Here is a 27975-nt window from a genome sequence, read left to right on the forward strand (position 1 = left end):
CCAAACAGGGAATGTCCCTGGAAATTGTGTTTCTGTCTACATAGCTGCTATTAAAGGAGTTTGGGAAGACAGTAATACATTTGTTGTTGTTTTTGTGTTCATATTTGTATTTGAAAATGTTTTGGTATTCTGCATTTATTTTCTCCTTTTACTCGAGTGATCCCATGACAATCACAATTTAAAGCGGTGTGGAATTAGTCAAGATCAATGGATGCACAGTGGCACTGTTTTACGCGCTTGACTAGTTTCTTTCTCGTGCTCGGCGTCTGCCCCGGGCAGATGAGAACGTAAGGCACTGTGGTGAAGCTTTTAGGCTTACAGGTGGAGCACGACTGAAAGGCCCCCTCTTCCTTGTAGATGTGGCGGGGAATGTAAAAAGAGTTGCACTGTCCGTAGCAGAAACGGTTAATGATGGTGCGACTGAGGCATCCTTCTTCCTCGATGGTCTGCTTTAACGGCTGCGTCTTGCACCAGTCCAGTTTAAGATAGCGGCGCTCCGTCACATGCAAGGCTTCTTGGCTGGACTCGAGCACCTCGTCCGCAGTCGTCACCGGGTTCGTTCCTCGGACCACAAACCCATGCTTTGGCGTTTGTGGTGATCGTTCGGATTCGTTGGGGTTGTACTTATATGGATGAGGAAAGACGCCCTGGAACACTCCGGCTCCTGGGGCTCTCGGAGGGCATAAAAGCAACCAGAAAGCCACGGTGAAAATGGGAGATATCTTCATCCTTGGAGACAAATAAAGAGCTAAATGAGACACTCATACAAATAAAAGTGGGACAACAATGCATTTACGCATATACTTTTGGCGCAACTTGCGCATATTCCCATTTGATGATCCACTAATAAAGAGATTAATTTAGTTTAATTATCTGAAAGGGCTCACCTGTTTCCTAGGTATAACGTCAGCTAGTTGATAATCACAAGCGGTCCGTGTAGTTGATGTTGGGTATTCCTGAAAGATGCGTTTATGAATGAGAAAGACTCGACTGTCTTGTTTAAATGGTTTGGAGGGTACACGCCCTCTTAACCGCCCCTTGCCAGTGAAAGATAATCATAAAACTTGAAAAACTGCAGCTTAAATTATTTATTTGACTTCACGATGAACAACAAAGAAACTGGAAGTTTACGCAGTATGCAAATGGGAAAACGACAGCAAATTACAGTGTTCAAATCAGCACACATACAGTATAATTGATTAATAATGTGGTTCATGAAAGCAGTAACAGTTCAGTGCACATATAACATTACACACATTGCACATAATAAGATTACAATAATTCATAATAATTTCCACCAAGTCTGACTTCAGAAAATAGACCCCTAAATTGATATGATTGACATATCTGGAATTCAATGTAAATAACTTCTGTATACAAACTGAATTTGTTAATATATGTAACTAAACATCTGACCACATCAATACTGCAACTGATTATTGTATTGGAACATATAGGTCATACTATGCCATGATGAAAAAGCAATTTCTTTAATTAGCATTATACTCTCAATACTTCATACACTTTAATGTGATACATACATATTTTTTTCTATCTACTTTGATCAGTAGATTTGACAGGTAATTACGATACGGTAAGTAAGTAAATAAGACTTTATTTATTTAGCACTTTTCATACAAGAATTGCAGCTCAAAGTGCTTAAGGTAAGGTGAGTGGGCTCTAAAGGAGCTTTCGGGTTGTGGTCTTGCTAGGGGTTGTTTTCATGGCAGTGTTCTCGCCCTCCTCCTCAGGAAAGTGGGGAACTGACTTCTTGGCAACCACTTTGTCCAGCCGCTGTCCCATCAGGTAAGGGTTGGTGCTCTACACACAGGGACAAAAAGATACTTTCAGAAGTCAAAGTCATCCGAGAAGGTTTTTCATTTTCAATTCAACATCGAACATGAGGGAAAACTTACACACAGTTATTCACCCAACCACCCTTAACAACGGTGTCAACATTTGGTGACATTTCTGAGCATACAGTGATGTCGGTTTGATCAAGATCCATTTCTGTTTTTGCAGAGTTGATAGATATTAAACTATTCAGACTTTCATTTGTCTTCATATCTATAGTTTAAAAGTACAGTGGTGGTTTAGGTATGTTTCAACTACTCAACTGAAGCAAACAGGAAAAGGTAAAAAGCACTATACCCTTTTTCTTCTGTTTGGGCCACCTTTCAGTTTCTGGTACAACAGCTCCTTGTTCTAAAGGAGAAAACAAAAATATCAATGCAGACAAATCATTTCCACTGTTTAACAGCAAATACCTATAACTTTAACAACTGTTAAAGTGATTTAATTCCTTTTCAGAAAACAACTGGTGACATCCTTTGGATCTGTCTAATCAACCTACCAAGTTGAAGGGAATACCAATAAATTAAAACACTTTTTGTTGTCGTTTAAGAATTCCCTACTTTCTTTGTTTCTACTCACCCACTTGGCCAGAGCAGGGTAGTCATGCTCTGGGTCAAACAGGTTCTGGTGCTTCTGGAAGTCTCTGCTAAACTCTGCCGTATCAGGGGAGTTCTCCATGCATCCATCTTCAACTGTATCCAGATACAACAAGCATCTTTATAAGCAACAAGGTTCACAGAGTTGTTCTTATGATTTAGCTTTAATAGCTTTGAAAATGAGTGACTCCATTAGCCCACCTGTCTTTCCCAGTGGGCAGGGGTTGGGAGGGTCAGGGTACCCATGATCCTCAGTGAAGTCTTTAGGGATGTTGTCTCCTGTCAGCTCTGCTACAATATTGGGGATGTTTCCGTAGGGACCCAAGTGCTGCAGCCCCTCATGAGCGCCACCTGGTGGAATATAAATTAAGAACTTGCGTGAACCATGGACATTTGAACATGTTTTCAGCTAATCAAAAGACCCACCTTGGATGCTCTGAGGGCCGACGATGTTGGTAGCTTGGTGAGCAGGGTACTCGACCCTCGGCCGAGCGATGCCCAGTTGCTCCATCACACCGTGGAGGAGGCGTTGGATGTCGGCTTCAGACACCTGGTCCGCCGTGCGGGTGTTGCGCCCCGATGTCAATCCCGTCATACATACTAGGACCGCCAGAAGCGTTGTCCGACTTAACCTGACCGCCGAGACCATTTCAAATTTCGACTGTAAACATACAAACAAGGACAAGACTTCAGTTGAGCGTCATTTGTGTAGAATGATTTACTTCCTTAAAAAAATCTTTGCTGTATAGCCTTATATTAATGATATATGCTAAATATAGGCTACAATAATAATAGCCTAATAATAATAACAATAATAGCCTACTATATTCGGGGGCATATAAACAACAGATGCGTAAATTCAGCGCAAATGATTCAGTGGCTGCTGTAGATATTAACATCCCACCTCATAGTAAAAGATTTGCCACTACGTATTATGAGCAATGGAAACAAAAATAAAGGTGCGCCATTCATGCACGTTTAGTCAGAGACAAACATAGGCCACTGTCACCATCCAAGATAGGTCCAATCGACTTATTGAATATGTACAATAAAGCATATCTACTGGAGCGTATTACATACATTTCATGAGTGCTGTATTTGCCGAGATTAATATTTTTCCTACCGTGTCGTCTGGATGCGGGAAGCTTGTGAAGCTAGAGGATGCTGATCCTAGTTATACAGACCATTAGCGGTTGCCAAGGCACAGACACCCACTCACTCACTTCTCCTTCGTACTGATTGGTTGACGGACAAGGACGATCAGAACCGGAAATTAAGTGTAGGCCTATGAAGGAAGCTTGTAGTACAAATTGCGGGGAACGTTCTGTACACGCTGCAACGTATGAAGGTGGGACTACACCATTTGCTAAACTGTTCAAATGACATGAATGTGATTTTGAAAACGTAAAATATTTATTGATATATTTTGTAAACTTTCACCTTGGAGTAAACATCTTACACAGGGGAAAATAAAGTTGATAAATATTATGTATATAAAACATCTGACCATGTGCAAGACCAAATAAAATACAGTTCAGCGTCACAATGGTCTGTGGCTGCAAAGATGGCACTACATAGCAGATTGTCTTCTCCATGGTGTCCCATTGAGAGCACAGATGGCCAGTCACCATCCCCCTCTACTCTGGTCAGTTCAGAGGTGAAATAGCCGTGTTCTCAGACTCTGTCCTGCCAGAGCGAAAATCAAACAATAATGGTATTAATACCTGCCTCCTCCCACACCACAACACACAGAGCTGAATGTTTACCTTGCCTTGGCTTGAACCGTGTTATCTGTTCCTCCCTGTGGCTGTTCAAAGGGGATTTGCTCAAAGACGCTGTGTGACTCCAGGGTTTATGAGCTCCAGATGAAGATACATGTTATAAAAGCAATCACATAAAAAAAGGACAAAAGCCAAAACATCACAAACTGTATATCTTGTTCCTACCTGTGTGCAGAGTGTTGCACCTGAAGGCGAGAACACTAGGGAAGGTCTCCATCCCCAGGCTTCTCCTGAGAGATGGCTTCCTCCGAGGAGTCGACCTCTCATCCAGACCCGAGGCAGAGGACGGCCTCTCATCCAGACCCGAGGCAGAGGACGGCCTCTCATCCAGACCCGAGGCAGAGGACGGCCTCTCATCCAGACCCGAGGCAGAGGACGGCCTCTCATCCAGACCCGAGGCAGAGGACGGCCTCTCATCCAGACCCGAGGCAGAGGACGGCCTCTCATCCAGACCCGAGGCAGAGGACGGCCTCTCATCCAGACCCGAGGCAGAGGACGGCCTCTCATCCAGATCCTGAACTAAGCCATGTTGAGGACTGTGCGTCTGGTTTTCAGTACCTTCCAAGACTGTGCTTCTCTCAGAGTGAGTCTTCTCCTCCAAGTATAACAGAACAGGAACACTCTTCAATATGAACTCAGGGATAACACCTGCATACAGAGATGGCATGTATCCCTCTTCATCATCATCATCATCATCATCAACACCCCACCACTTTCTTTACATAATGTATTTATTTACCATACACTTTTATCCAAATCTAACATATAGAAAAAAATGTGAACCTAAGACCTCATGATCTTCAATCAAATGCCTCACCCCTGACCCATCCCACCCCCTTAGATGCAGTAACTGTAACATATAAAGAGGAGTGAGGCCCATACCAAATGTGTAGGCATTCTCTATTAGAGATAGCACCACCTCTGTTTTCAGGTGAATGGATCTGTCCAGCTCGTCTGCTGTGTTACACAGCGACATCAGGCATGGAGCAAAGATCAACGCCAGGTTACTGCAGGTCATCTGGTTCTCACTGCATCTGAAGATGACGACATGTCAGAAGGGCGGAGTCTGTTACATCGGAATGTGGCGCAGTAGGTGACTTCAACCCCGTGGAAACCACAGGAGCCCCGAGCTAATCCCCAGAGCCAACGTTCTCCAGCTTATGTATAGTTTCAGCACGCACCTCTGGGAAACCCTGGACAGGAAGTTGAGGATGTAGCGCAGAAAGGAAAGGTTTCTCTTTGGCAGGAGGCAGGACAGCAGCTGAATGGCAGAAGTTCTCTCCGAGACAGAGGGCAGTCGCTGGGCTTTGAGCAAGGCTGCTTGGAGGTCGGAGGGGAACAAGGGCTTGGGCAGCTCCCGGCAGAACTGTTTCAGGAGGCAGGCTACATCACAGGGGAAGGCTGTGGATAGACAGGCCTCGCCACGATTTAACCTGGCCTGAAATAGACAGCCAGTTTGAAACGGTCAACGATCCTCTGCCTACAAATTGGTAGTTTTGCTTGTGGCATAAACAAAGAAAATGAAACACACTGACCCTTAGGGCTCTCTGACGAAGCACAGAGCCAGATTTCCTGAATAGTCCCACAGTGCAGATATGTTCCGATAGGTGCATGCAAGCGTCCACCAAAAAGCTGATATAAAACACCGTCGACAATTCGATAAATTTTGTAGAAATGTGAAACGCAATGAGATTTCATTATGAAACAAGGTCAATTATAGCCTACTTGCCGTGGTACGATAATATCCTCAGCAATGGAACACTGCGGTAAACATTCCAGCGATACTCCAAAAACCTTTACGCCCCATGCAACTTTTTTTTCTTTTTCTCTCCGAATGGTCTTTAATTTGATTCCATGAACAACATGAAGGTAATGAGATACAGAAACGGGAATGACGTTATGTTCCTTAATCTTCATGTTTCTATATCACTCAAGGTGTAGCGTAATGTTTTATCATGCAAATTGTCATGGGCGTTCGCTTGAGCAACACTATTTATCTGGCTTCATCAACAGCTCGAGTCGCGTAGCCAGTGTTCAGCAGGTGTTTGATGCGTCACTAATTGGCCAAGGAGTTTCATAATTGAAGGCTTTGTGAAAGGTCAAGCTGTTCCCGAGTGCTAGTACCATACTCCCGCCATACATACTGTATACAGTGTGTTCCAGTCAGACTTAGGCTATATCAAGGATTTGATAGACTATATTTTACTCACACTTTATACAATCTTGTCGTTATACTATTTTGTCTTAAAAATGTGCTATTCTATTTTGTCATTAAAACTCAAGGCATTCAATAGATTAGCTTCTAAAAAAACTAAGGCAGACACCAGAAAACCCCTTGCTTACTGTTACAGGCAACTATTTTTATTACAACAGTACATGTATATACAGTAAACGGCACAGTACAAATGCAGACAGAGGAGTGGATGTGGTTGTAGTGATGTTGGATTTAGAAGCACTTCCTGTGGACGATGGAGGGGCCTGCCTCGTCGTACTCCTGCTTGCTGATCCACATCTGCTGGAAGGTGGACAGGGAAGCCAGGATGGAACCACCGATCCAGACGGAGTACTTACGCTCAGGGGGAGCAATGATCTGGGAAAGGGAGAAGAGAAAATGCGTCAAACGTTGGCCTGAACCATAACCTCTTGCTTTATATCAGTGGACAAACGTGTAAATCTGACGTAAATTTATTTGAATTGAATTTGATGTTGCTGGTTCTCACCTTGATCTTCATTGTGCTGGGGGCCAGAGCGGTGATCTCCTTCTGCATACGGTCAGCAATACCAGGGTACATGGTGGTACCGCCGGACAGCACATTGTTGGCGTACAGGTCCTTACGGATGTCAATGTCGCACTTCATGATGCTGTTGTAGGCTGTCTCATGGATACCGGCAGATTCCATTCCTGTGCAGGTGAGAGGAGCAAAGTCACTTGGATGCCCAACAGCGTGCGTTCACTCCACGCCATAAACACCAAATTGAATCCGCAACGTGAATCAGTACACTGAAATTCGTAAATAGCCTAAGCGAAAATGTATCGCGAGTTAAAATGTTTGAATGCAGAGACATATTTGGTAGGCTATGCGTTTATGTGAGTGTGAGGTTTTCAGTTGGGCACTAGGGAGCAGTAGAGCATGGAGTAATAAGGACTCATTGGGTATTTTCCCTGTATAACTATGAAAGTTTGGTACTCTCTAGAAGTAGGCTAATCTAAAATGAAAACTATAGGTGAACGCACCAATGAAGGAAGGCTGGAAGAGGGTCTCGGGGCAGCGGAAACGCTCGTTGCCAATGGTGATGACCTGTCCGTCGGGCAGCTCGTAGCTCTTCTCCAGGGAAGAGGAGGAGGCGGCGGTGGCCATCTCATTCTCGAAGTCCAGGGCGACGTAGCACAGCTTCTCCTTGATGTCACGCACGATCTCACGCTCAGCTGTAAGGGGGCAAGTTCACAGAGTCAGCGCGAGAGCAAGTCCAACGTAAACAGAAACTTTGTTAGTAGGGCCGTCTTTCTATTACGCACTGCGTTACTCACTCAAATTACACAACAGCAGGGTCTCTCCGTGTTAACACATTGCCACACGATAAACTACTAAACAAACAATGATGTTATGGTGTTGTATAGCTATGTCTGTCGTGGTGGGCTTTTTACCGGTGGTCACGAAAGAGTAGCCACGCTCAGTCAGGATCTTCATCAGGTAGTCAGTCAGGTCGCGACCGGCCAGATCCAGACGCATGATGGCGTGGGGAAGAGCGTAACCCTCATAGATGGGGACGTTGTGGGTCACACCATCACCGGAGTCCAGCACAATACCTGTCGGAGGCAAACACAGATGGTAAGTGGAGGCACGGAAAACAGACAGCCGCTGCAAACAGTGTTGATGTCACATGGATGCACGTCATGCTTTAAAACAGGTCTACGGTGTCTATAAGTGTAGGTCTGTAGGTTACAAAATGTGATATGTTTACTAAAAATATATTATGGGTTCAATATATTAAATTTCAATTTAAAATAGTTCAATAGATGGAAAAGTTATGAAATGTCATACTAGGGTGACATCAAACTAGGCCTATTATGTTTATGTATTGGCTTATGCTGTGTGTTGTAGGCTAGTATGGCTATGGCCTACTATGGCGTCCAGTGAGCGTAAGTACTACGGGGACTCACCAGTGGTACGACCGGAGGCGTACAGGGACAGCACAGCCTGGATGGCCACATACATGGCGGGGACGTTGAAGGTCTCAAACATGATCTAAGAGGAGATGGAGAAAGGAGGCATATTATAGACCAAAGCAAAACACCGTTAAAGCCCTGGCAAACAAAATACTTACACATAACTATATCCATATTGTAATCGATTAACGATGGGTCCTGTGGTGAGGTACACTCACCTGTGTCATCTTCTCCCTGTTGGCCTTGGGGTTCAGGGGGGCTTCAGTGAGCAGGGTGGGGTGCTCCTCGGGGGCTACACGCAGCTCGTTGTAGAAGGTGTGATGCCAGATCTGACCAGGAGAGGGGGACGGGAAGAATTGGTTAGAGCACTATAGCGTGCAGAACTCACGAGGAATAACTACTAATGTAGTGAGATCATAAAGCTGTCTAAATCTCCTGATTACTTTTTCTACATATAAACGTTCACTTTTTTGTTGTTACTAAATAGTTGGTTCTTTGTGTGGATAATTGTGTTCAGATAGTCTATATTTTGGCATCATTGCATGTTAAAGGACATTCCTTATGATCCACGTATCATCTTGATACCAAATACTATATTTACCAGTAGTTACTATATATATACTATAGCCTAGCCTATTTGCGTGCTGCTTCTATTAAGCTACCCACCTTCTCCATATCGTCCCAGTTGGTGATGATGCCATGCTCGATGGGGTACTTAAGAGTCAGGATACCTCTCTTGCTCTGAGCCTCGTCTCCTACGTAGCTGTCCTTCTGACCCATACCCACCATCACACCCTGTAGACAGGAAGAATGGGTCAGGCACCGCATTTTCGCACAAGCATCCTTCAAGTTTACACGTGGAATTGTCGTTCGTTCTCCGTCAAATGTACTTGCATAACTTCATTATGTCGTTTAGGTCATTAAGAACTAAAAACTGAAGTGACGGAGATACAAAATATTTACAAGTTGCGTACCTGGTGACGGGGGCGTCCAACGATGGATGGGAATACAGCACGGGGAGCATCATCACCGGCGAACCCAGCCTTGACAAGCCCAGAGCCGTTGTCGCACACGAGTGCGGTAGTCTCATCGTCGTCACACATGATTGGTCTTGTGTTGGGTGGCCTTCTGTTGGAGGAGAAGAGCGACGCCGGTTAGAGTTTGGCCACTGCACTCTTTACGTAGCGACAGCAGTCTTCCATGAAGTCTAGTTCTAATCTTGTTCTGAAAAGACGGCTTGAACGTTCCCACCAAATTAAGCCTCTAATCTCAGTTAACTTTGTCACTGATTTCAATACAAAATTATTGGTTATTTACATCTACACATGAAATCTGTTGAATAAGTGATTATTATTGTTTTGTTCTTTAGGACAACTATATCTTATGAAGGAAATTAACATGAGTGAAAAAAATGAAAAAGTAACCTAACCAGTTTGAATGGAACAGAACCCCCACCTCTATCACCTCCGCCTTTCTCTCCACCCTCTCATGTAAAGCCAAAAAGGGGCATAGTAGAAGCCCTCACACCACCAAGCTATTTTAAGCCCTGGCCCTTGTCATTCTAAGCGTCAGCCAGACAAAACTCTACCCCCCCCCCCCCCCCCCCCACCTCATCCTCTCCTTCTTCCCTGATCTCCCAGCCCCCTCCTCCTTCTCCCCCACCCCCTATCTGAACCAGAGCTCATTCACAGCTGAAGAAGCTTGTCTTTTGACAAGTGACAGTGGGGACACAGCTGTCACCACATAGTAACTCCTGTGTGTGGCCCTGGAGCATGTGCTGCAATCCTTCCCGTCCTCCTCGACTCTGGCCCTTCTTGAGCCTTTCTCAGCGCATTCAGCCTCTCTGGCTTGTTTCTGCTGCTGACAACTGTCCTCTCTCCTGACTCTCTAGCTGTCCAGTCTCTCGAGCCTCACACTTCTGCATCTGTAGTCTCTCCTGGCTCCTCGGTTCACCAGCCCTCCTATTCCCCCAAGCCCCTACAGCATCTCCAGCTTCCTGCAGCCTCCCCCCCCCCTGAACCCTCCTTTCTCCAGGCTGTGGCTGCCCTGTGCTGGGATGATGAGAGCTGCAGGCCTGGAACTCCTGAGCGTCCGCTCTGCTCTTCTCTCCTATCCTCAGACTGCAGGTGACTTTCACACATGTACAGCCAAGAAGAGCTGTCAGTCACAAACAACAAGCCAACTCTGTCCTCCACACACTCTTCTCTCTATCCTCCTCTGGCCTGACATCTCTTCCATCCCTCAATGATTCCCTGCCTGGCCTAACTACAACACTGAAAGAGTAAGCATCCGTGGCAAGTTTCAAGACTAGCTTCTTGTTTAAAAATAAATAAATCTATGAAACACGCTACTGTAGGATAAATCTGTCGTTTCGCTTGTAAAATGTTAACACTATGACAAAATAGTTGCTGAGTAGCTGACAAAGTTTGGATCATAGCACAGAAAACATCCTGTCAGTCTCCTGTCTGTCATAGTCCAAAGAGAAAACAAGTGGCAGGCAGCTGTTGTGACAGAGGTATAGACACTCACCAAGTTGTACTGCAAGACTGGAGTTTCCACTGGGACAAAGGGCGAGGGTGAGGGGTGCTCCTTAAATATGCCCCTCCGTTCCAGGACCGGGGGGCCGGGGGCCTGGGGGCGGGCTCAGAAGATCACACAAGCCCAAATAAGAGCTGCTAAAAAATGGTTCACGTAGAAGTGTATCCTGTGTCAGGTCCGCTGTGAGGGGACGCTATGCCGCTAAAATGGAGCAATGTTTCCTTGGAGACGGCGGTCCCGCCCCAGGACAAAAATAAAGGGTTGGCAGTAGAGCGGAGGTTTGATTATTGGGGAGGGAGGGTGGCGTAAAATATGGATAAGTGGACTGAAATATGATGTGAAAAAATACCCTGCCATCTTGACATTATTCTTCATGATCAAGGAACTGCAGTCAGTGCCTGGGAGAGATCTGGCTCCGGTGTGAGCCCAGTCTCTCCTATAGGCTCTGACCACATTCAATCTTTCATGGAACCTGTCGAGGGCATTGTGAAGATGTGATAAAATTAGTAGGAAGCTGATGACAGAAAGGGTTCCATGTGTTCCATGTGTAAAATGAGGAAGTGACAGAAATGATCTGCTTCCATTTTTCTTGTTTGTTTACATTTTGGTAACTGCATGAACTGTATGAACCTTTCATCAGACAACAATAAAGACTGTATGCATAGTGATCAGAATTCATGGATACTAATCATCTCTCTTCAATTTAGTCTAACTGTCCTCGCGTGCTAATGTGACCAAGTTGTGTTACGGGGGTTGGGATTGGGGACCAGAGGATTGTATCTGTAACACTAGAACCCTTATGGTGGGGCTTGTTAAGGAGTAGTTCGTGGGACACTCTGCATAGCTTATGGAAAAGTGCCTATGTTGGTCTGCCAGCTCTCTGGCATGTCGGAGCGGAAGAGAGTCCGAAACATGCCAGACAGCTGAGAGACTGAGAGGGGAAGATGAGGTGTGTGTGGGGGGGGGGGGGGGGGGGGGGGAGAAAGAGGGTGGTAGACTGGGGGAGGAGTGGAAGAAGGGAGGAGTGGGGTGGGAGAAGGAGATTGGTAGATTGGAGGAGGGTAGGAAGAAAGAAGAGGTGGGGTGGTGAGAAGTAGGGTGGTAGATTGGAGGAGGGCTGGAAGGTGGGGAGGGGGTGGAGGGGGCAAGTGTCAGTGTCGAGACCCTCCTCCACTCGACAGACCTCAGGGACAGCCTGTGGCTGTCCTGGCAGGAGCTGGGCTCTGATTGGCTCTGCTCTCTCCTTTTAGGGTCATGGTGGGTGACAGGTGTCACTGACTGTACAGCGCTGCAGAGCCAGGGTGGAGAGTCCGCTGCCCTAACTCCTTATTCGCCACCTCGCTCCCTGCACCCCCGGCTCCTGTATTGTACCCTATCAGGAAACAGAAGCCTTTTTTCTATATTGAGTCTGAGCCTTCAAGACCCCACCACCACCCCCACACAGCCACCTTCAACAATCAAGATAGTGAAATACTCCATTTGAAGCTTTACCTCAAAGGGAGTTGCCAAACTTACTTTCCATTACATTTCCATTCTAAGAAACCGATTTCTAACAATCCTGAGAAAATTCAGTTATTATGATTTAAGATCAACAAGGAATTTCTTCAAAATGGTGTCATGGAACAAACTCAGTATCAGTCTGGTCAGCTCATGTCTAACATTCTAGGGCTGCCATTGTGTGTGTCTATGTGTGCATGTCCCATTTTGGGAGAATGACTTCAAGCAAAAAGGTATTACAGGCATTCACTGAACCTGTGTTCCACTAAGAGGTGCCACACTCGGATTATGTGTGAGCATTTTTTAACTCGGTGCAGTCCCGCTGGCTGCTGGGATGCCTCTATATATAGAGTTTATTTCACAGCAGCAAAGATGGCTGGTGGACTCGGCCCTTCAGGATTCCCCTGGACACAACCCCAGTCAATCAGACATAGCAGAGTGGACGTGGGAGGAATTCTGCTCTTTTCTAGAGTATCCAGCTCTTATCTGTATGTGCCACGTACACATTTGTTTTACTCACTAGGCCTGTTTTATCATACAGAGATAGTTGTAATATGTGAAAGGGTATGCCTCTTGGTAACCCCAAATCTTCATCTCCAGGTCTTTATCAGGATAAGTGGTATCTGTCTTCAAAGGTTTGTGTATTTTGAATGGCCCTCATCCTTATAAGGCTATGTAAGACAGACAGGCCTTGTATGTTGGTGTCTGACAGCTGCCCACCTCCTTGGCCTACCCTGGTCAACTGAACCATCAGCTCTAATGGACAGCAAAACAGCTGCTAACCACAAATGCTTTCTCATCATTTACTCTACCTTCGGACACGAGTGATTCATTTCTCACTTGGTTTCTCTATTACAGAAAATTTGAAGATCGGCACATTTTCAATGAAAGCCTAAATCAAGCATAGAGTGTTTTAGAGTGACTACTTTTTCTGACCTGATACGTAATACCTGCCTACATTTGTTCCATTTTCATGACAAGCAACAGTTGCTCTCTGCGGGATATGTTCACACCTGTTGTTGTCAAGAGGCCCCTCTAAATGCATGTGTTAAACCTTCTAATATTTCACTACTCTTAACTCCATACCTGTTACACATTACCTAAGTGGCTGGCGCAGAGGGGAAATCAAGACTTGACTGTGGGGTAATTGTATTGTCTGTCTTCCTCTTCTCACTATGTAGTACGTGGTAGTGTGCCACATGCCTGCAGAAACAGGTGCTGACAGAGAACAGACAGCATGTTGATAGGCCTGTTAATCAGGAATTTCGATAGGAATATTCTCCATATTGAAGAGCATTTCTCACTGTATATCATGACAAAGACTAATAGTTGTCTGGCAAAGACTGCAGGCGTTATATCTGCTGCTGTGTATTCTTCAAACATGATTGTGTAAAATCCTTCAATATAAACCCAGTGCTGTAATTCCTATTAAACAACAAGCAATAGTATATCTGTCTTGGTTTCTTGAATTTCCTTCAGGATTAAAAGTGAATTGAATGTAATATTTATCAATTACAGTTTTGGGGGGTTTACAAGTATTTGAAATACATGACAATGAATCCACAGGTTTCTGTTTCTATGCCGTACCCAGGGCTGCAAGTGTGTGTCAGAATGTGTGTGTGTGAGTGTTTTACAATGTGCTGAAGAACCTGTGTCTAGTTAGGGCACAGGGCACTGCCAGCCGTTTCTCAGATACTGTCAGCTCTATAAATATGTGGAGTGCTTTAGAAGTTTCCATGTCAGCACTCCATTGTCTACTGAGCCACAGGTGTGTATGGGGGGGGGCTCTGCATTCAGAGCCATTGTGAACTGTACTTTGTAGACAACTATAGCAAGTTTGGCCTAAAAAAATATGTAATATTCTTACACAGCAACAGTAGTAAAGGTAAAAGTTGGAGGAATCTGATATGGGTTCCCTTGGCTGGAAATATGACCAAAGCTGAACTGAAGTCCCTAACCATGTCACAAATCCTGTGTTTCGGGAAGAATGCAAAGGAAAACATTGTGTTCGGCGGACATATAGTGAAAATTATTGCAGGACTAATTATTTGTATGATATGCGAGGCAGTTAGCAAACTGAATGTATTCTTAGCTATACACTACTATGCCATCTAAGTCAAGTATTATAATTTTTCCACAACGCATGCTTCATGTTTTGGCTGCTTGCAATGTTTGTGGCTATCTCATTGTTATGATCAGTGACCTATGCTCTTTTGTAAAGCTCTCTTGGAAGTCGCTTTGGATAAAAGTGTCTGCTAAATGCATAAATGTAATGTAAGTATTAGGGCCTAGATGTAGACTTTTAACGATCACAATGTATTGCACAGCGATCAGCTCCTCTACGTATACAATGTGGAGCGTACTGCCATCTACGGCCCCCAAATACATCCCATAATAAATCAAGGCTAGTCCTATCCATTAATCCCAAGGACACAAAAATTATACAAGCATAAGCTCTTATCACAATTTATTAACCTTGGTATTTAAATAAGTCTGTTTTTTTAATTTTATTAGAATTAAAATTCAATCCATCTGATTCATTCACAGTCGTATTTACTCAACAAAAAAAAAATCTCAATAGTTTATATAAGCTCTCATTCAAGTAGTGGAAGTAGACTTGACATATGATTCTGAGATACAGCAGCAGTTAGTAAGAGTACACACCAGAGAGTTAGCGACAGTAAGTTGGGCGATAAAGTACCTGAATGAGAGGTATGAGAACAACCAAGCAGGCATAACAGAATGACAGTTACAAACATCAAAAGAAAGTGTAAAATCTTTCAGGTCGAATCGAAAGGTTATAACAGTGCAGTGCAAAAAAAGAAAAAAAAGACAGCTTTCCTTCCCATGTTATTTTGCAAGACTTCCGGAAAAAAAGGGACTCTCAAAGAAGGTGGGGAAAACTGTACAACAGACAACTCTTAAAAATCTTGCTTCCATGGCGGGATACCGCAGCTCTTCAGACCAGGTCTGAGTGGGTGTCACTACCTCCTCTTCACCGCAGCTCTGCTGCTGCTCTTGCTGCCCCCCCCTGGTTTCCCAGAGCCCTTGGAGCCCGAGAACAGCTTGGTCATGAACTCAGAGACATCTGGAAGCTCAGGGTTGGGGTTCAGCATGTTCATGGACTGCTCCATTTCCTGAAAGATAAAGGGCAATAAGGGTCAAACTATGAGTGGGTAAGCATGCCACAACACTGTGGTCAAAGGACCTCTATCAGAAGGGATACCTCTCGCTTGGAGATATGCTGTCAACTAAAAGGATCTACTAATTGTAACACCCTGAAATATACTCGGAATGCCTCGTTATAGGGACAGTGACCAGGAAGTTTTTTCTTTTACCTTTCTCATCTCAGGGTCGTTGGTGTTCACAACCTTGGGCAGCAGGACTATGATCAACAGAGGCAGGACCATCATCATTACCTGAGGGGGGACATGGACAAACAAACAGCATTCGTGAGTCTTCTCCTGACCTTTATCACCCCCCCCCCCCCCTCGTCATCACGTTGTGCCCACCCATCTTACTACGTATCTAAGCAACACCAAAGCAGGAGAGGATTGCAGGTTTGTGGGCATCACAATCTCACCATGGGGTTCATGAGGAAGTCTGTCCACCCCCAGGTCTCCCTCTTCATGAAGTAGGTATGAGGGCCTGGAGACCTGATCTGAAGAGGATACGGCTGGCGGATCACCTCTGAAGTCTTGATGTAGTTCACAAGACGTGCCCTATGAAGAGATTTAAAAGGATGGGATGAAGGAGAAAAACAGGGGTAGCATTTTTAGTTCAGGGTGAATGTCCCTTACACCAACAAACATCCATCATGAAAACCTCTTTAAGTTTAATACCTCATTTTGCCTTTGGATGTTATGTCTACTCGGACTGGCTCAAACTTATATCCGGGTGAGATGACCTCAACGACATATGATCCCGAAGGAACATCGTTTACAACGAAGCCTCCATCCATTCTGTAAAAAACAAACAGGGACGTACACAGACTGATGAGCAGAGAAGGGCTGCATTCAAATTCCAGATACATTCTTCAGAAAATTTCTGTGTGACATGTGAATGTTTGTTGTAGGTATTGGTCATAGTTTGGTATTGGTCATAGTTAATTTAAACCCTTGACGCAGGCGACCTCTATAGTTCTACAGGGATTTTACAAGCGGTGTCAATGTGACAGGCTAGCTTACGTATATGTTTACAACAATATTACATACATACAACGTATTTTAGCTAGCTAGAAACGTTTGTGAATTATAAAACATTGCAAAGTAAAAAGCAATTAATGTACAAGAAACAATCAGCTTACTCGTTTTTGAGTAGAATTGACTGATAGGGAAGAAGTGACCGGGATAATGTAATAGGCCTGCTAGCCTACTGTAGTTGGCAAAACGTCAAGCAGCACGTAGCTTTCCATTACTGTAAACAATACAAATATGCGTATTACAGACGTTATATTACCTCAAAAAGCCCACATACTCCTCGCCTTCCACAAGAACTCGAGCTGTCGAAATCCAGTCTTGAGTTTTTACTCCAGGAACTATAGCCCGACCCTCGATTTTGAAGCGATCCCCATTCGCCTGAACAGCTAGCCCCACAGGCCCCGTTTCCATGTCATTGAAACACCACGCCAAAACCAACATGGTATGCAAGAGAAAACATAATTCAGCTATTCTTATATGCATTATTGCGTGTAACTAGTATATTACTATAAGTAAATATTAACTATTTCGACGATTTAGTAATGTATCAAGCCAAGCAGCTGAGCGTTTGCATCAGCTGTCTCCACTAGGAAATGACGTAACACGTTTAAAAAAAACTTTATCGTTACAGTCCGGAAGTTGTGATGACAAATAATCATGACAAATAATCATAGCAAATAATGTGCCCAGAAGTTCTGGTTTCTTGGAGACATTTATCTAAACTTGAATGTTTCGGGAGTGGAGCTCTAAGAAAATGTATTTCAATTATTTAAATTCGTTTTTTTTGTTAACCTATTGTGATAGTAATTACATGATGAGTTAAGAACAATCCGGTAGTCCCCTTTAATCAGTTGTCTTGTAGTTTTTTGGGCAAAACAATATAAATGAGTAACTTTCGTCTGTGCTGTACTGTAAACTACATATCCCAGCACGCATATCCCACCCATTTCAGAGGTGTTAGTGTAAATATGGCTGTGTCAATCAAACAAAGGCAAAATAGTTGTCCTCTGATTCAAATCAAGTAGCCTGCAAGCTAGCAGGGCTGGGCGTGCTCTTTTCGTCGATCGATGTTTACTGTTGAACATTGACATTGTCCACAAAATAATTGTGGTGCTGTAATATTTAATGTCAGGAGTACAGCGGAGACGTCGAGATTCATAAGGTAAGAAAGTCTGATATTTTGGTTGGCTAACGTTAGCTAGATATATAGCTGAATTTGTCAACATTTCGGGGACTCGGGTTATCTTCTTGGAAGTGGCCTTTCTATGGAACATTTGCAGAAAACTAGATAGACGTGTGTTACAAATGAAAATATATGTAAAATGCAAAATCTAGACAAGTCTTTAGCTTGCTTAGTGATTCACGCGCAGCCTAGTCTACATTACATTTGAGTTTTGGCAGCTATACTGTATTTCCGATCTTGTTCTGGGTTGCTCCGTTTCAGAATAGTGACCCACTCAAAGCCTACGGACTGTAGAGCAATTTGCTAGATAACTGACTGTACATCAGACCTGTTAAATCGTAATTTGAACTAAAGAAGTTGTGTATGGATGAGACAATTGCTAACAAGTTAGAACAAAGTGTTCGCCGATTATACGTGTTTGAATTGTAACTAGCACAGGCTAGTCAAACGTTAGGATAAAAGAGGATGTGGCAATGCATTCATGCATGCTGGACTCATACTGGGAATTCAATGTATTTTGTATCATCAGGACAAAGCAAAATTATAGTCTGACATATACAATGAACTGTCTAGCTAGTTAGCAAACGATATTGTACCATTAGCTATATGACTCCCAGTGACAATATTTAGGTAAGAAAGCAGAAACGCTAGCTACTGTACGCCTGTAGGGCCGCAGAAAGGGCGTTCCGCAGATGTAAAACTATGCTGCTGCATTGATGCACGCGTTAACGCAGCCGTAGATATGTCAAATGATCAAAATGTGTACCAGAGACAGTTCTGATAAGAGAGATGGCTATTTAGGTCTCAGCAAAGATGAGAAATAATCTACATAATGTTGACATTGTTAAATTTGAGTTACGTGTGAATAATGTCCAAGAGGAATATGCAAATATAATTCTTCCATTTACGATGGTTTCATGTCGTTCAGGTGTTACACTAATCTTTTTTGAGGCGGGCTGATGGTGTAAAGAGAAACCTCATTGGTGATGTAAATCAGCGTGTGTCATCTGGTTTGGACAGCACTGCTCTGAAGTATTGGATCTGTGGCCCAGATTTCAGAAGAAGGATGTGATCATCCGTTTCATGGGATTGCTGCCCATCTATCGTCAGTGCTCCGAGGCAGACATGCTTTACATCGGGTGTGGGTGTATGCTTGTGTGTAAGTGCATGTCTGTCTAGTTCTTCTCGTACTAAAGTGTCCCGACACTCGCTTTCTAAAGTTTCACAGCCACGCTGGGACAGACGAGTACAGAAGACAGTGTGATTAGGAAAGTGTCACATGCATGGATCTTACTCAGGTTACTCATACTAAACCTCTCAATAGCCTATACAGTTAGAATCATTGGCCTTTGCCCTGAAATGCACCCCCTGCAATTTCTGATCTGTAAGCATCAAATTGTTTTCACAGTACATTGAGGGGACTAGTATGAGTAACCAGAGTAAGTTTCATACATGTGACGCTTTCCTTGTCAAGGTTGGGGTGCCGCTGGGGGCACAACACCAGGACTTTTCTCTCGCTACCGGGTTTCCCCTGGCAACCCTTGTGTTTCACGTCACAACGCTGTGAATTGTGGGTAATTTCAAATAAATCAATGTATGGGAAACATTAGAAGAGTATTGCAGATAAACACAACATATGCTGTACCTATTCAGGTTAACCACCTTTACTAGTTAACCCAAGTTTATGGTTGATGTGAAATGTCTGGACAATTGGCCTCCGGGTTAACGATGATGGGTAATAATTACAATAGTCCTGTGAAAAACTCAGCACCAGCAGACAAACGGTTGGCAGGGAGACATTACTATTTTAACTTGACCCAACCTAAACCGAGTCTGTTACTCAGTAACAGCCTGCTCTCAGAAATGCATTGCTCCTACTGCTGTCGCCTAACGAAAACAAACTGTGACACAAGGACTGGTTAAAAATGGTTCATTAACCCAAAGGTGTACAGACAGGGACCAGCTGGCTTCATATTACCTGGAGGACACTGCAGAACGCCAAACGGGCCAGATCACCTTTCCTCAGGTCATGGAAACATGTAAAGCCTGGAAGGTAGTTCCTGTAATCTAGTTCCTGTTCTTATGGTCTGTATAACACGAGCCTGAGGGGAGATGTAATGCAGCCTGTAGCGTAGGATGTATCGACCAATCATCTCCAGCAACGCCTGAAGAGATGGGAACCCTGCTGCAGTCTGATCTCAGTCGCATTGATCTGATCAGGAGCTAGACTAAGTGCTAGTGTGTAACATGCTGGAGGGGAGCGCTGGAGGGGGGTGCTGGAGGGGAGCGCTGGAGGGGGGTGCTGGAGGGGAGCAATGGAGGGGAGTGCTGGAGGGGAGCGATGGAGGGGAGCGATGGAGGGGAGCGCTGGAGGGGAGCGCTGGAGGGGAGCGATGGAGGGGAGCGCTGGAGGGGAGCGATGGAGGGGAGCGCTGGAGGGGAGCGATGGAGGGGAGCGCTGGAGGGGAGCGATGGAGGGGAGCGCTGGAGGGGAGCGCTGGAGGGGAGCGCTGGAGGGGAGCGATGGAGGGGAGCGATGGAGGGGAGCGATGGAGGGGAGCGATGGAGGGGAGCGCTGGAGGGGAGCGCTGGAGGGGAGCGCTGGAGGGGAGCGCTGGAGGGGAGCGCTGGAGGGGAGCGATGGAGGGGAGCGATGGAGGGGAGCGCTGGAGGGGAGCGATGGAGGGGAGTGCTGGAGGGGAGTGCTGGAAGGGCCGACAGTGGCATTTCTCATCGCACTCCTCCATCCACACAGCAGATTGTGAGGATAGCATTAGCTGTCAAGGTGACTCTATTGCATGTCGTTTCCCTAAAATAGCTGATTTCTCTCCCCCCCACCCTCTCATCTTCCTCTCTTTCACACAATCTTGCTCTCGCTGTCTTTCTCCCTCCCCCTCTCGTTTTTTAATTTCTCTCATACGCCACCCCTCAATCTCTCCACCCCCCCTCTCTGCTTTCCTCCTTTCACTCTCCCTCTCCCCTCTCTGTCTACTCTCACCCTCGTTCCCTCCCCCTCTCTCTTCTTCCATCTCCCCTTCTCTCTCTCTCTCTCCGTCTCTGTCCGTCTCCCTGGCAGGATGTGTGACTTCTCGGAAGAGCCGCGCTTCACCATCGAGCAGATAGACCTGCTTCAGCGGTTGCGGCGTAGCGGCATGAGCAAGCAGGAGATCCTGCACGCCCTGGACACCCTGGAGCGGCTGGACCGCGAGCACGGGGACAAGTTCGGACGCCGCACCTCCTATGTCGGCGGGGCCAACAGCTGCAGCTCCGCCTCCAACAACAACAACAACAACACCTCGACGACAACCAATAACAACAACAATGCTGCCACCACCACAACAACCTCCTCCACTTCCTTGTCCTGTAACAATGGTAACGACCGCGGCAACAGTAGCGGTAGCAACGGCCCGTCCTCCACCATGTCCACCTCTACTCAGACGCAGTTCCACGGAGGCCTGTCTCCGTCGCCTAGCAACAGCTATGACACCTCGCCGCCCCCTGGACCACCCCCACCGTCTGTTCTACCATCCCCGGTGTCGCTGGTCGCCTTGGCTCAGATTGGCCGGGACAGTCTGGCGGCCACGCCCAATGGGAAGCTGTCTCCGCCCAGGTATCCAATGAACAGCGCGGCGGCGGCAAGGGCGTTCGGGTTCGAGGCGACAGAGGAGGATCTGGACATCGACGACAAGGTGGAGGAGCTCATGAGGTCAGTGATGGGGTCAAAGGGCCAAGTAGGGGTCAGGTAGGGGGAGGGTGGTGGGGTTGGTCTTGGCTATTCAATTAGTTATAGAAACAAGTAAACTTGTCCTCCCCCTAACACTGGTACCATCTGAAGTGAACTTGTCTTCCCCCTAACACTGGTACCATCTAAAGTGAACTTGTCCTCCCCCTAACACTGGTACCATCTAAAGTGAACTTGTCCTCCCCCTAACACTGGTACCATCTAAAGTGAACTTGTCTTCCCCCTAACACTGGTACCATCTAAAGTGAACTTGTCCTCCCCCTAACACTGGTACCATCTAAAGTGAACTTGTCTTCCCCCTAACACTGGTACCATCTAAAGTGAACTTGTCCTCCCCCTAACACTGGTACCATCTAAAGTGAACTTGTCTTCCCCCTAACACTGGTACCATCTAAAGTGAACTTGTCCTCCCCCCCTGTTGACACCCTTCATCTCGCCCTCAGTCCTGTATCACGCACAGCCAGCCAGCGCCAGAGCTACATTGATTTAGCGTTGTGTCTGTCGATAAAAGCAGGCTTTGTGAGCAGACTAATTTTAGCCGCAGTCTCAGCAAATGGTGTGAGATATGGATGTGGTTGTTAAAAGCCGTGATGCGCTTTATCTCTGAAATATGGAGAGGGTGGGATTCTAGCCCAAAGATTGAACTGATTTCTTTTCGCTTTTGTTGACTTGTTTCTTACTGTCGCAGCAGGTCGATAGTGAGGACAGATTCTAAAAATAGAAATATTTAAATACGAGTAACTCTTATTTCTATACATTTCCTTGAGACTATGTGTAGATAAAACAAACTTTGTGTTTTGGTGTCCATCGTAATTTGCGAGTGTGTGTGTGTGTGTGTGTGTGTGCCTGCAGGAGGGACAGCAGTATTGTAAAGGAGGAGATCAAGGCCTTCCTGGGGAACAGGAGAATCTCACAGGCTGTGGTGGCTCAGGTCACAGGTCGGTAGGGCATCACACACACACACACACACACACACACACACAGATGCACACACATACTCACAATCTCTCCCTAATCACTCTGATTGGCTGTTGTTTCAGGTATCAGCCAGAGCAGGATTTCTCATTGGCTGTTGCAGCATGGCTCTGACCTTAGTGAGCAGAAGAAGAGGGCTTTCTACCGCTGGTACCAGATGGAGAAGACCACCCCAGGTACCCTTCCCTAGAGCTGCTTTCAACACACTGCCTGAATGTGTGTGTTTTTGTCTATGACATGTTTGAGTGTGTGTGTAAGAGTGTCCTTGTGTCCGTCCGCGCGCGTGTGTCTTTGTGTGTGTGTGTGTGTGAGAGAGAGAGAGAGAGAGAGAGAGAGAGTGTGTGTGTGTCTCAGAGTTCAGCCCCAGTGTGCGTATTCTGAAAGGCTTCTCTTAGCGAGCGGCTGTCTCCTTGTCCTCTGCTGCTTGCTCCTCGTGGATCTCTGCCAAGCTCGTCAGCAGCAGGATCAGCCAAGCACTATTTCTGGAGGCGCTCTGCCCAGCGTCCGGCCCTCACTAGTCCTTCACACACCTCTGTCACTGCAGAGGTGCTGCTTGAGAGTCTCTCCCAGGATCTGATGCCTGCTCTTGAACAGGAACCCTACCTCCCAAACGGAGAATTATTTGACCTCCAGTAGATGTTTGTCTCTGTGGAGGTCTTTACTGGTGTGAGAGAGTTACACACAAGCTTCACAACAAATTCACAAAAAGACTTCAGAAAAAATCAAATAAAAAATAACATCTGTTTACGAGGTGTCCCCCTGAGAGAGATCTCTATGCTCGAGGTTGTACAAAGAGATACTTAGTGTGTGCTTGAACTGCAGATGTTCTAAGTGTGCGTGTGCGTCTGTAAAATAGCTCTATGATTTGCTCTCCCAGGCGCCACTCTAAACATGCGCCCTGCCCCGTTGGCTCTGGATGAGATGGAGTGGAGGCAGACCCCGCCCCCCATAAGCACCGCCCCCGGAGGCTTCCGACTGCGAAGAGGAAGCCGCTTCACCTGGAGGAAGGAATGTCTGGCTGTCATGGAGAGGTGAGGGATGGATGGATGCATGGAGAGAACTATGGGATGAGGAGTAAATACAATTGCTTCAGTGGGGTTATTAGATATTGTAATGAACATGACCAGATTCTGTCATGTTTCATACTCATTTACATAATGCATGAAATAGAAAACCATCCTACGACTGAATCTTTTCCCACGTGGACTTGTTCTGTTTCCTTAGTTACTTCAATGAGAACCAGTATCCAGATGAGGCCAAGAGAGAGGAGATCGCCAATGCCTGCAACGCTGTCATCCAGAAACCAGGTAGCACAGCCCTCTCAAACCAGCTAGCACAGCCCTCTCAAACCTAGCAGAGCAGCCCTCTCAAACCAGGGAGCACAGCCCTCTCAAACTAGGAAGCACAGCCCTCTCAAACCAGCTAGCACAGCCCTCTCAAACCATCTAGCACAGCCCTCAAACCAGCTAGCACAGCCCTCTCAAACCAGCTAGCACAGCCCTCTCAAGCCAGGTAGCACAGCCCTCTCGGACAAGGGGATATGAAGACTGCAATCAAAAGAGGCTACTAAAGACCAATCTCCGTTTTTTGCGATTCTGTATCGTCTGTTTCCCATCTGGTTTCTAGGGAAGAAGCTGTCCGACCTGGAGAGAGTCACCTCCCTCAAAGTCTACAACTGGTTTGCCAACCGACGCAAGGAGATCAAGAGACGGGCTAACATAGGTACGTCGTGGAGATGTGGCGGGGCTCACAGTAAAGGGTTCACCACAGAAAGCACCTCATAGTGTTCCTACCGACATGCTCGTTGTTGTTGATGACCAATTGGAGGGACTTTATATCCCCAATATTTACAGGAGAGGCTTAACACTAGCATGAGTTGTAAACTACTCTGGTTAATTAAAATACCTTACATTTCATTCATTTAGCAGACGCTTTTATCCAAAGCGTTAATGCGGATCTTGACAGTCTCTTGTTTCTCCAAGAAGCCACAATCCTGGAGAGTCATGGGATAGACGTGCAGAGTCCCGGAGGTCACTCCAACAGCGACGACGTCGACGGCAACGACTTCTCAGAACAGGTAAAACCTCTCGCTCGCACCATCAACAGATCTCACAGGTGGTGGATGGGAATACATGAACACTGCAGTAAATGACTGTAGATGTAGCTCAGTGGTAAAGCATTTGACTACAGATGAAATCAACCCCCCCCCCCCCCCCCCGCCGTAGCTCTGGATCGTGCCTGCTTAACACATCAATGTACGTCATGTGTTCATTTAGCAGACGCTTTTACCCAAAGCGAGACACAGGGGATTTTAACCTGCGATTTCTTGATTTGTGGCCAAGTACTTTACCACTCAGCTATACCCATCCCATGCCATAAAGGACTGACTACATTATTAGCATGTGCTGAGTTGGCCGGTATTGAGCGGGTGTGTTGTGATTCCTCTGGCAGGCCTGTGACCTTCCCTATTTTGACAAGAGGCCTATGACAAGACCTTTCAGCTTCTTCAGACTGGAGCCTACATCTCCCACACAGGTAACACACAGACTGATGCACACAGACTTGATTAGACATGTCACATTAAAATAGCGACGGAAACATCCATTCAGCCAGTCAGAGAACAAGTTGGTTAACGTTAACAAATAAAGACATTAAAATGTAACATGATGTGATATGATATATTATATAAATCTAAACACTTGATGGATTGGATCATAATCCAAAAATAGCTTCATTTAAAAAAACAAAACATAGATAGTAGGCCTTGATTTGTGATGGTGCTGTATTGAAATGACAGCTGTATTTTCACCTCCCCAAGGATGATGGAACCGCCCACAGTGACCACCAGGACCCCATCTCTTTGGCTGTGGAGATGGCTGCAGTCAACCACACCATCCTGGCCCTGTCCAGAACGGGGGGAGTCCCCAGCGACATCAAGACAGAGAGTCTGGAGGAGGACTGAACCTGACCCGGAGCCCCTGGGGGAGTGGAGGAGCACCATACAGGAGAGGAAGAGGAGAGGGAAAGAAGACGAGGGAAAAGGGGGAGAGGTGAAGGAGAGATGGTACCAGGTGTGTGACGAAAAAGTGGATTTGAAAAAGAGAATTGACGAACATAATAGAGAAATCTTAGTAAATATCTTCATGAAGCTATCCCAACATCGTACCCTCATCATGGACTCTCAGCCTCTTCACCCACACACAGACCCAAGACGCTCCCTTCCTCTCCCTCATCTGAGGAAAGATGTGGGGCAGGAAGGAAGGAGGAAAGAGGAAGGGCTTTTCTGGACCTCCCCCCACACACAGAAGTTTTCCTTCTTGAAGCTTCTTCTCCCTCCTCTCCTACTCCTTCCAGCCTCAGCACCTAGGTCGCACTAGACAGAGCCAAACCAGGCTCATCTGTTGCCACATCCTAGTGTTGATGTATATACGGTTCTCATACACCCTTGTGGTTCCCCACCTACCTGACCCTGAAACCCTTTTCATTGTGCAATGCTTTGGTAGAGCAGTGGAGCCTCTGAACACCACTTATGGGATGAATGGATGGATGGCTGATCAGTCGATGGAAGGAAAGAACGGATGGAGGAATATCATGTAGTCTTGTCATCTAGTCAGCCTGTGGAGAATAAGAACGGTGGTTTTCAGAACAGTTCCAGACCGCTCATGAACCCTGAAACTCTAGAAGCCCTGCACCCTAGAGCTTGTACTCCCAACTGGAAATCTTACCTGTTTTTAACTGTTTTTTCTTTTTCTTGGTATGCGTTTATTTTCTTCGTGTGTTTCTCTGCCTCCAGATTGACAGGGAGGAAATTATTGTATGTAAGCAGAGGCATCCAAATTGCTGAGGTTGATGAATTATAGCACTAAGGAAAATCTTTTGTTGTTTTAAAAGCCAAAGGAGAGGATCATGTTGAGAGAGGAAAAAAATATATATATGAAATTAGATCATTTTAATTGAGGTAAGTGTTTCAGGTACATGTTACCTTGCTGTAGGTCTTCAGTTTGACCTGAGAAACAATCTTAGTGGCTTTTCCTGTTGAAGTGTTTATTTCAGGTTTCAGCTTTTTTCAAAGTGAATTTGATTGCTAGCACCATTGGCAGAGTTCTATTAATTTCATAGAATACACTTTTCTAGGAATAGCTATTATCAGGCAGTTAAATTAGAGACCCAGCAAGTTATAAATTATTCTGACTGTCGCTACCTCTTATTAGTTTAAAGGAAGTGCGTTAGGAGCACTGTGTTTCTGGGTGGCATCCTTCAGCTGCTTGAGGCGACTTCACCTCAGACTGACCTAGACACTGGGTCTGTGTCCGTAAATGTAAGCGGCACATTAAAAAAAATGTTTGTATTTATAATCCTTTTTTTAAACGGTGTATGATGAACTGTTTTAATCATTAATTTTTGTCAGTCAACCAAGCTTTTGTTCACGTTGTCTCGTATTGTTTGATGGTTTGCATTTCCTTTATACATGACCCCAGTTGTTTCAGATGGAGAGCTGTGTTGTGCAAAGCATAGGCCCCAGTGCCCACTTAATTCCAGAACACTCTAGAACAGTGGTTCTTAACCCTGTCCTCAGGGAACCCCTGTTTTGCATGTTTGAGATGTTTCTTGGCTCCAACACACCTGATTCAAATGCATGTTCGTTCCCAGGCTTCTACAGAGCTAGATAACGACCCATTTATTTGAATCAGGTGTGTTTGAGCAGGGAAACATCTAAAACATGCAGGACAGGGGTTCCCTGAGGACAAGGTTAAGAACCCCTGTTCTAGAACCTGCTCTCTTGAGTGTTCCAGACCTGTACCACAGCCTCCACTCCTCTGGGAGGCAGCGTGGCCTAGTTCTGCCAACGAGCGTTGTAGAACGTGACGCATGAGCCGTTTATGAAACGGCCACGCTTCAGTTCCCAAAATGAGCGAACACTTAGGATTCACAGAAATCCCTCAAATCAGTGTTAGTAACTCTTTACGAACAGTGATGTACCGCAGGTCTTAAGGTAGAAAACCAAACCTCAAGTGGGTTACTGAGTGTCCCTTGCCGGTGTTGTATGAGGCCCTGTGGTCCTGCCAGGTTAGGAGGGTGTCAGATCCTCTTTGCTGAGTGAACTGCACACGTCCCCTTTGCATTATCCCCTAACCAAGATCCTCCCAGACATGGAAACTCTAAGTCATGTTGATCCCAGAAGACTGAATGATGTATCAAGCTCCAGTAGTTACGTTCTGACTGTACTGTATTGCCCATTTTCGGAATTTAGTGCCTTTTTTGGACAGTAGACTGTTCTGTAATTAAAATGTAGTATATATATGTTTTTGTACAGTTTCTTTGTTCATTTTTTTAATCTTGTGTTTATATTAGTATGATGAAATATAATAAGAGAATAAAACTATATCAATGAGAATCAATGCTACACTGTCTTAGTCCTCGTAATTTTTTCAGAGAGATGAA

At 45.6% G+C, this 27975-nt stretch overlaps 6 protein-coding genes across 8 annotated transcripts; 1 reads left to right on the forward strand and 5 right to left on the reverse strand.

The window, feature by feature from the left end:
* Positions 1-190: 190 nt before the first annotated feature.
* On the reverse strand, positions 191-968 carry grem1a (gremlin 1a, DAN family BMP antagonist). Its single transcript, XM_067242243.1, has 2 exons — positions 888-968; positions 191-729 (listed from the first exon to the last, which is right to left on the reverse strand). Exon 2 carries the CDS (start codon positions 726-728, stop codon positions 195-197), a length of 534 nt encoding a protein of 177 aa, XP_067098344.1. The 5' UTR covers position 729; positions 888-968; the 3' UTR covers positions 191-194.
* A 106-nt stretch (positions 969-1074) lies between these two features.
* On the reverse strand, positions 1075-3669 carry LOC136947248 (neuroendocrine protein 7B2). 2 transcript variants are annotated; one of them, XM_067241190.1, is made up of 7 exons: positions 3574-3669; positions 2877-3111; positions 2652-2801; positions 2434-2546; positions 2152-2205; positions 1661-1821; positions 1302-1595 (listed from the first exon to the last, which is right to left on the reverse strand). In XM_067241190.1, exons 2-6 carry the CDS (start codon positions 3097-3099, stop codon positions 1681-1683), a joined length of 681 nt encoding a protein of 226 aa, XP_067097291.1. In that variant the 5' UTR covers positions 3100-3111; positions 3574-3669; the 3' UTR covers positions 1302-1595; positions 1661-1680. The 2 variants fall into 2 exon arrangements, with proteins under 2 accessions (XP_067097289.1, XP_067097291.1); XM_067241188.1 differs by having other exon boundaries at positions 1075-1821.
* Positions 3670-4370: 701 nt separating this feature from the next.
* LOC136947563 (inactive Rho GTPase-activating protein 11B-like) lies at positions 4371-6492 on the reverse strand. The gene is made up of 5 exons (XM_067241674.1): positions 5961-6492; positions 5767-5863; positions 5413-5669; positions 5114-5265; positions 4371-4879 (listed from the first exon to the last, which is right to left on the reverse strand). Exons 1-5 carry the CDS (start codon positions 6146-6148, stop codon positions 4371-4373), a joined length of 1203 nt encoding a protein of 400 aa, XP_067097775.1. The 5' UTR covers positions 6149-6492.
* A 70-nt stretch (positions 6493-6562) lies between these two features.
* Positions 6563-10998, reverse strand: actc1a (actin alpha cardiac muscle 1a). Its single transcript, XM_067241187.1, has 9 exons — positions 10929-10998; positions 9374-9527; positions 9066-9194; positions 8618-8728; positions 8394-8478; positions 7878-8039; positions 7467-7658; positions 6952-7133; positions 6563-6821 (listed from the first exon to the last, which is right to left on the reverse strand). The coding sequence occupies exons 2-9, from the start codon at positions 9500-9502 to the stop codon at positions 6678-6680; spliced, it is 1134 nt and encodes a 377-aa protein (XP_067097288.1). The 5' UTR covers positions 9503-9527; positions 10929-10998; the 3' UTR covers positions 6563-6677.
* Positions 10999-14886: 3888 nt separating this feature from the next.
* On the reverse strand, positions 14887-17236 carry emc7b (ER membrane protein complex subunit 7b). Its single transcript, XM_067241898.1, has 5 exons — positions 16893-17236; positions 16277-16396; positions 16018-16156; positions 15773-15853; positions 14887-15571 (listed from the first exon to the last, which is right to left on the reverse strand). Exons 1-5 carry the CDS (start codon positions 17114-17116, stop codon positions 15419-15421), a joined length of 717 nt encoding a protein of 238 aa, XP_067097999.1. The 5' UTR covers positions 17117-17236; the 3' UTR covers positions 14887-15418.
* A 445-nt stretch (positions 17237-17681) lies between these two features.
* On the forward strand, positions 17682-27928 carry hmbox1b (homeobox containing 1 b). 2 transcript variants are annotated; one of them, XM_067241005.1, is made up of 10 exons: positions 17682-17795; positions 20893-21522; positions 22411-22496; positions 22599-22709; positions 23411-23564; positions 23758-23840; positions 24160-24255; positions 24516-24610; positions 24985-25068; positions 25352-27928. In XM_067241005.1, exons 2-10 carry the CDS (start codon positions 20894-20896, stop codon positions 25493-25495), a joined length of 1482 nt encoding a protein of 493 aa, XP_067097106.1. In that variant the 5' UTR covers positions 17682-17795; position 20893; the 3' UTR covers positions 25496-27928. The 2 variants fall into 2 exon arrangements, with proteins under 2 accessions (XP_067097106.1, XP_067097107.1); XM_067241006.1 differs by having other exon boundaries at positions 24519-24610.
* Positions 27929-27975: the final 47 nt, after the last annotated feature.

The sequence above is a fragment of the Osmerus mordax genome, chromosome 8 (genome assembly GCF_038355195.1).
Source record: "Osmerus mordax isolate fOsmMor3 chromosome 8, fOsmMor3.pri, whole genome shotgun sequence".
NCBI classification, from domain to species: Eukaryota; Metazoa; Chordata; class Actinopteri; order Osmeriformes; family Osmeridae; genus Osmerus; species Osmerus mordax.

Excerpts from the sequence above, each read along its gene's own strand:
- grem1a (XM_067242243.1), bottom strand. The coding sequence starts at position 728 with ATGAAGATATCTCCCATTTTCACCGTGGCTTTCTGGTTGCTTTTATGC.
- LOC136947248 (XM_067241188.1), bottom strand. The coding sequence starts at position 3,099 with ATGGTCTCGGCGGTCAGGTTAAGTCGGACAACGCTTCTGGCGGTCCTA. Across the intron at positions 2,547-2,651 it reads CTGCCCACTGGGAAAGACAG|TTGAAGATGGATGCATGGAG; the intron begins GTGGGCTAATGG and ends ATCTGGATACAG. Across the intron at positions 2,206-2,433 it reads ACCCTGCTCTGGCCAAGTGG|AACAAGGAGCTGTTGTACCA; the intron begins GTGAGTAGAAAC and ends TTTCTCCTTTAG.
- LOC136947563 (XM_067241674.1), bottom strand. The coding sequence starts at position 6,148 with ATGAAGATTAAGGAACATAACGTCATTCCCGTTTCTGTATCTCATTAC. Across the intron at positions 5,670-5,766 it reads TTCGTCAGAGAGCCCTAAGG|GCCAGGTTAAATCGTGGCGA; the intron begins GTCAGTGTGTTT and ends TGTCTATTTCAG. Across the intron at positions 5,266-5,412 it reads CTGTCCAGGGTTTCCCAGAG|ATGCAGTGAGAACCAGATGA; the intron begins GTGCGTGCTGAA and ends CGTCATCTTCAG.
- actc1a (XM_067241187.1), bottom strand. The coding sequence starts at position 9,502 with ATGTGTGACGACGATGAGACTACCGCACTCGTGTGCGACAACGGCTCT. Across the intron at positions 8,040-8,393 it reads CGCCTCCGGTCGTACCACTG|GTATTGTGCTGGACTCCGGT; the intron begins GTGAGTCCCCGT and ends TGCCTCCGACAG. Across the intron at positions 7,134-7,466 it reads CTTCCAGCCTTCCTTCATTG|GAATGGAATCTGCCGGTATC; the intron begins GTGCGTTCACCT and ends TCACCTGCACAG.
- emc7b (XM_067241898.1), bottom strand. The coding sequence starts at position 17,116 with ATGCATATAAGAATAGCTGAATTATGTTTTCTCTTGCATACCATGTTG. Across the intron at positions 15,854-16,017 it reads ACTTCCTCATGAACCCCATG|GTAATGATGATGGTCCTGCC; the intron begins GTGAGATTGTGA and ends GTCCCCCCTCAG. Across the intron at positions 15,572-15,772 it reads ACGACCCTGAGATGAGAAAG|GAAATGGAGCAGTCCATGAA; the intron begins GTAAAAGAAAAA and ends TTTATCTTTCAG.
- hmbox1b (XM_067241005.1), top strand. The coding sequence starts at position 20,894 with ATGTGTGACTTCTCGGAAGAGCCGCGCTTCACCATCGAGCAGATAGAC. Across the intron at positions 21,523-22,410 it reads AAGGTGGAGGAGCTCATGAG|GAGGGACAGCAGTATTGTAA; the intron begins GTCAGTGATGGG and ends GTGTGCCTGCAG. Across the intron at positions 23,565-23,757 it reads TGTCTGGCTGTCATGGAGAG|TTACTTCAATGAGAACCAGT; the intron begins GTGAGGGATGGA and ends CTGTTTCCTTAG.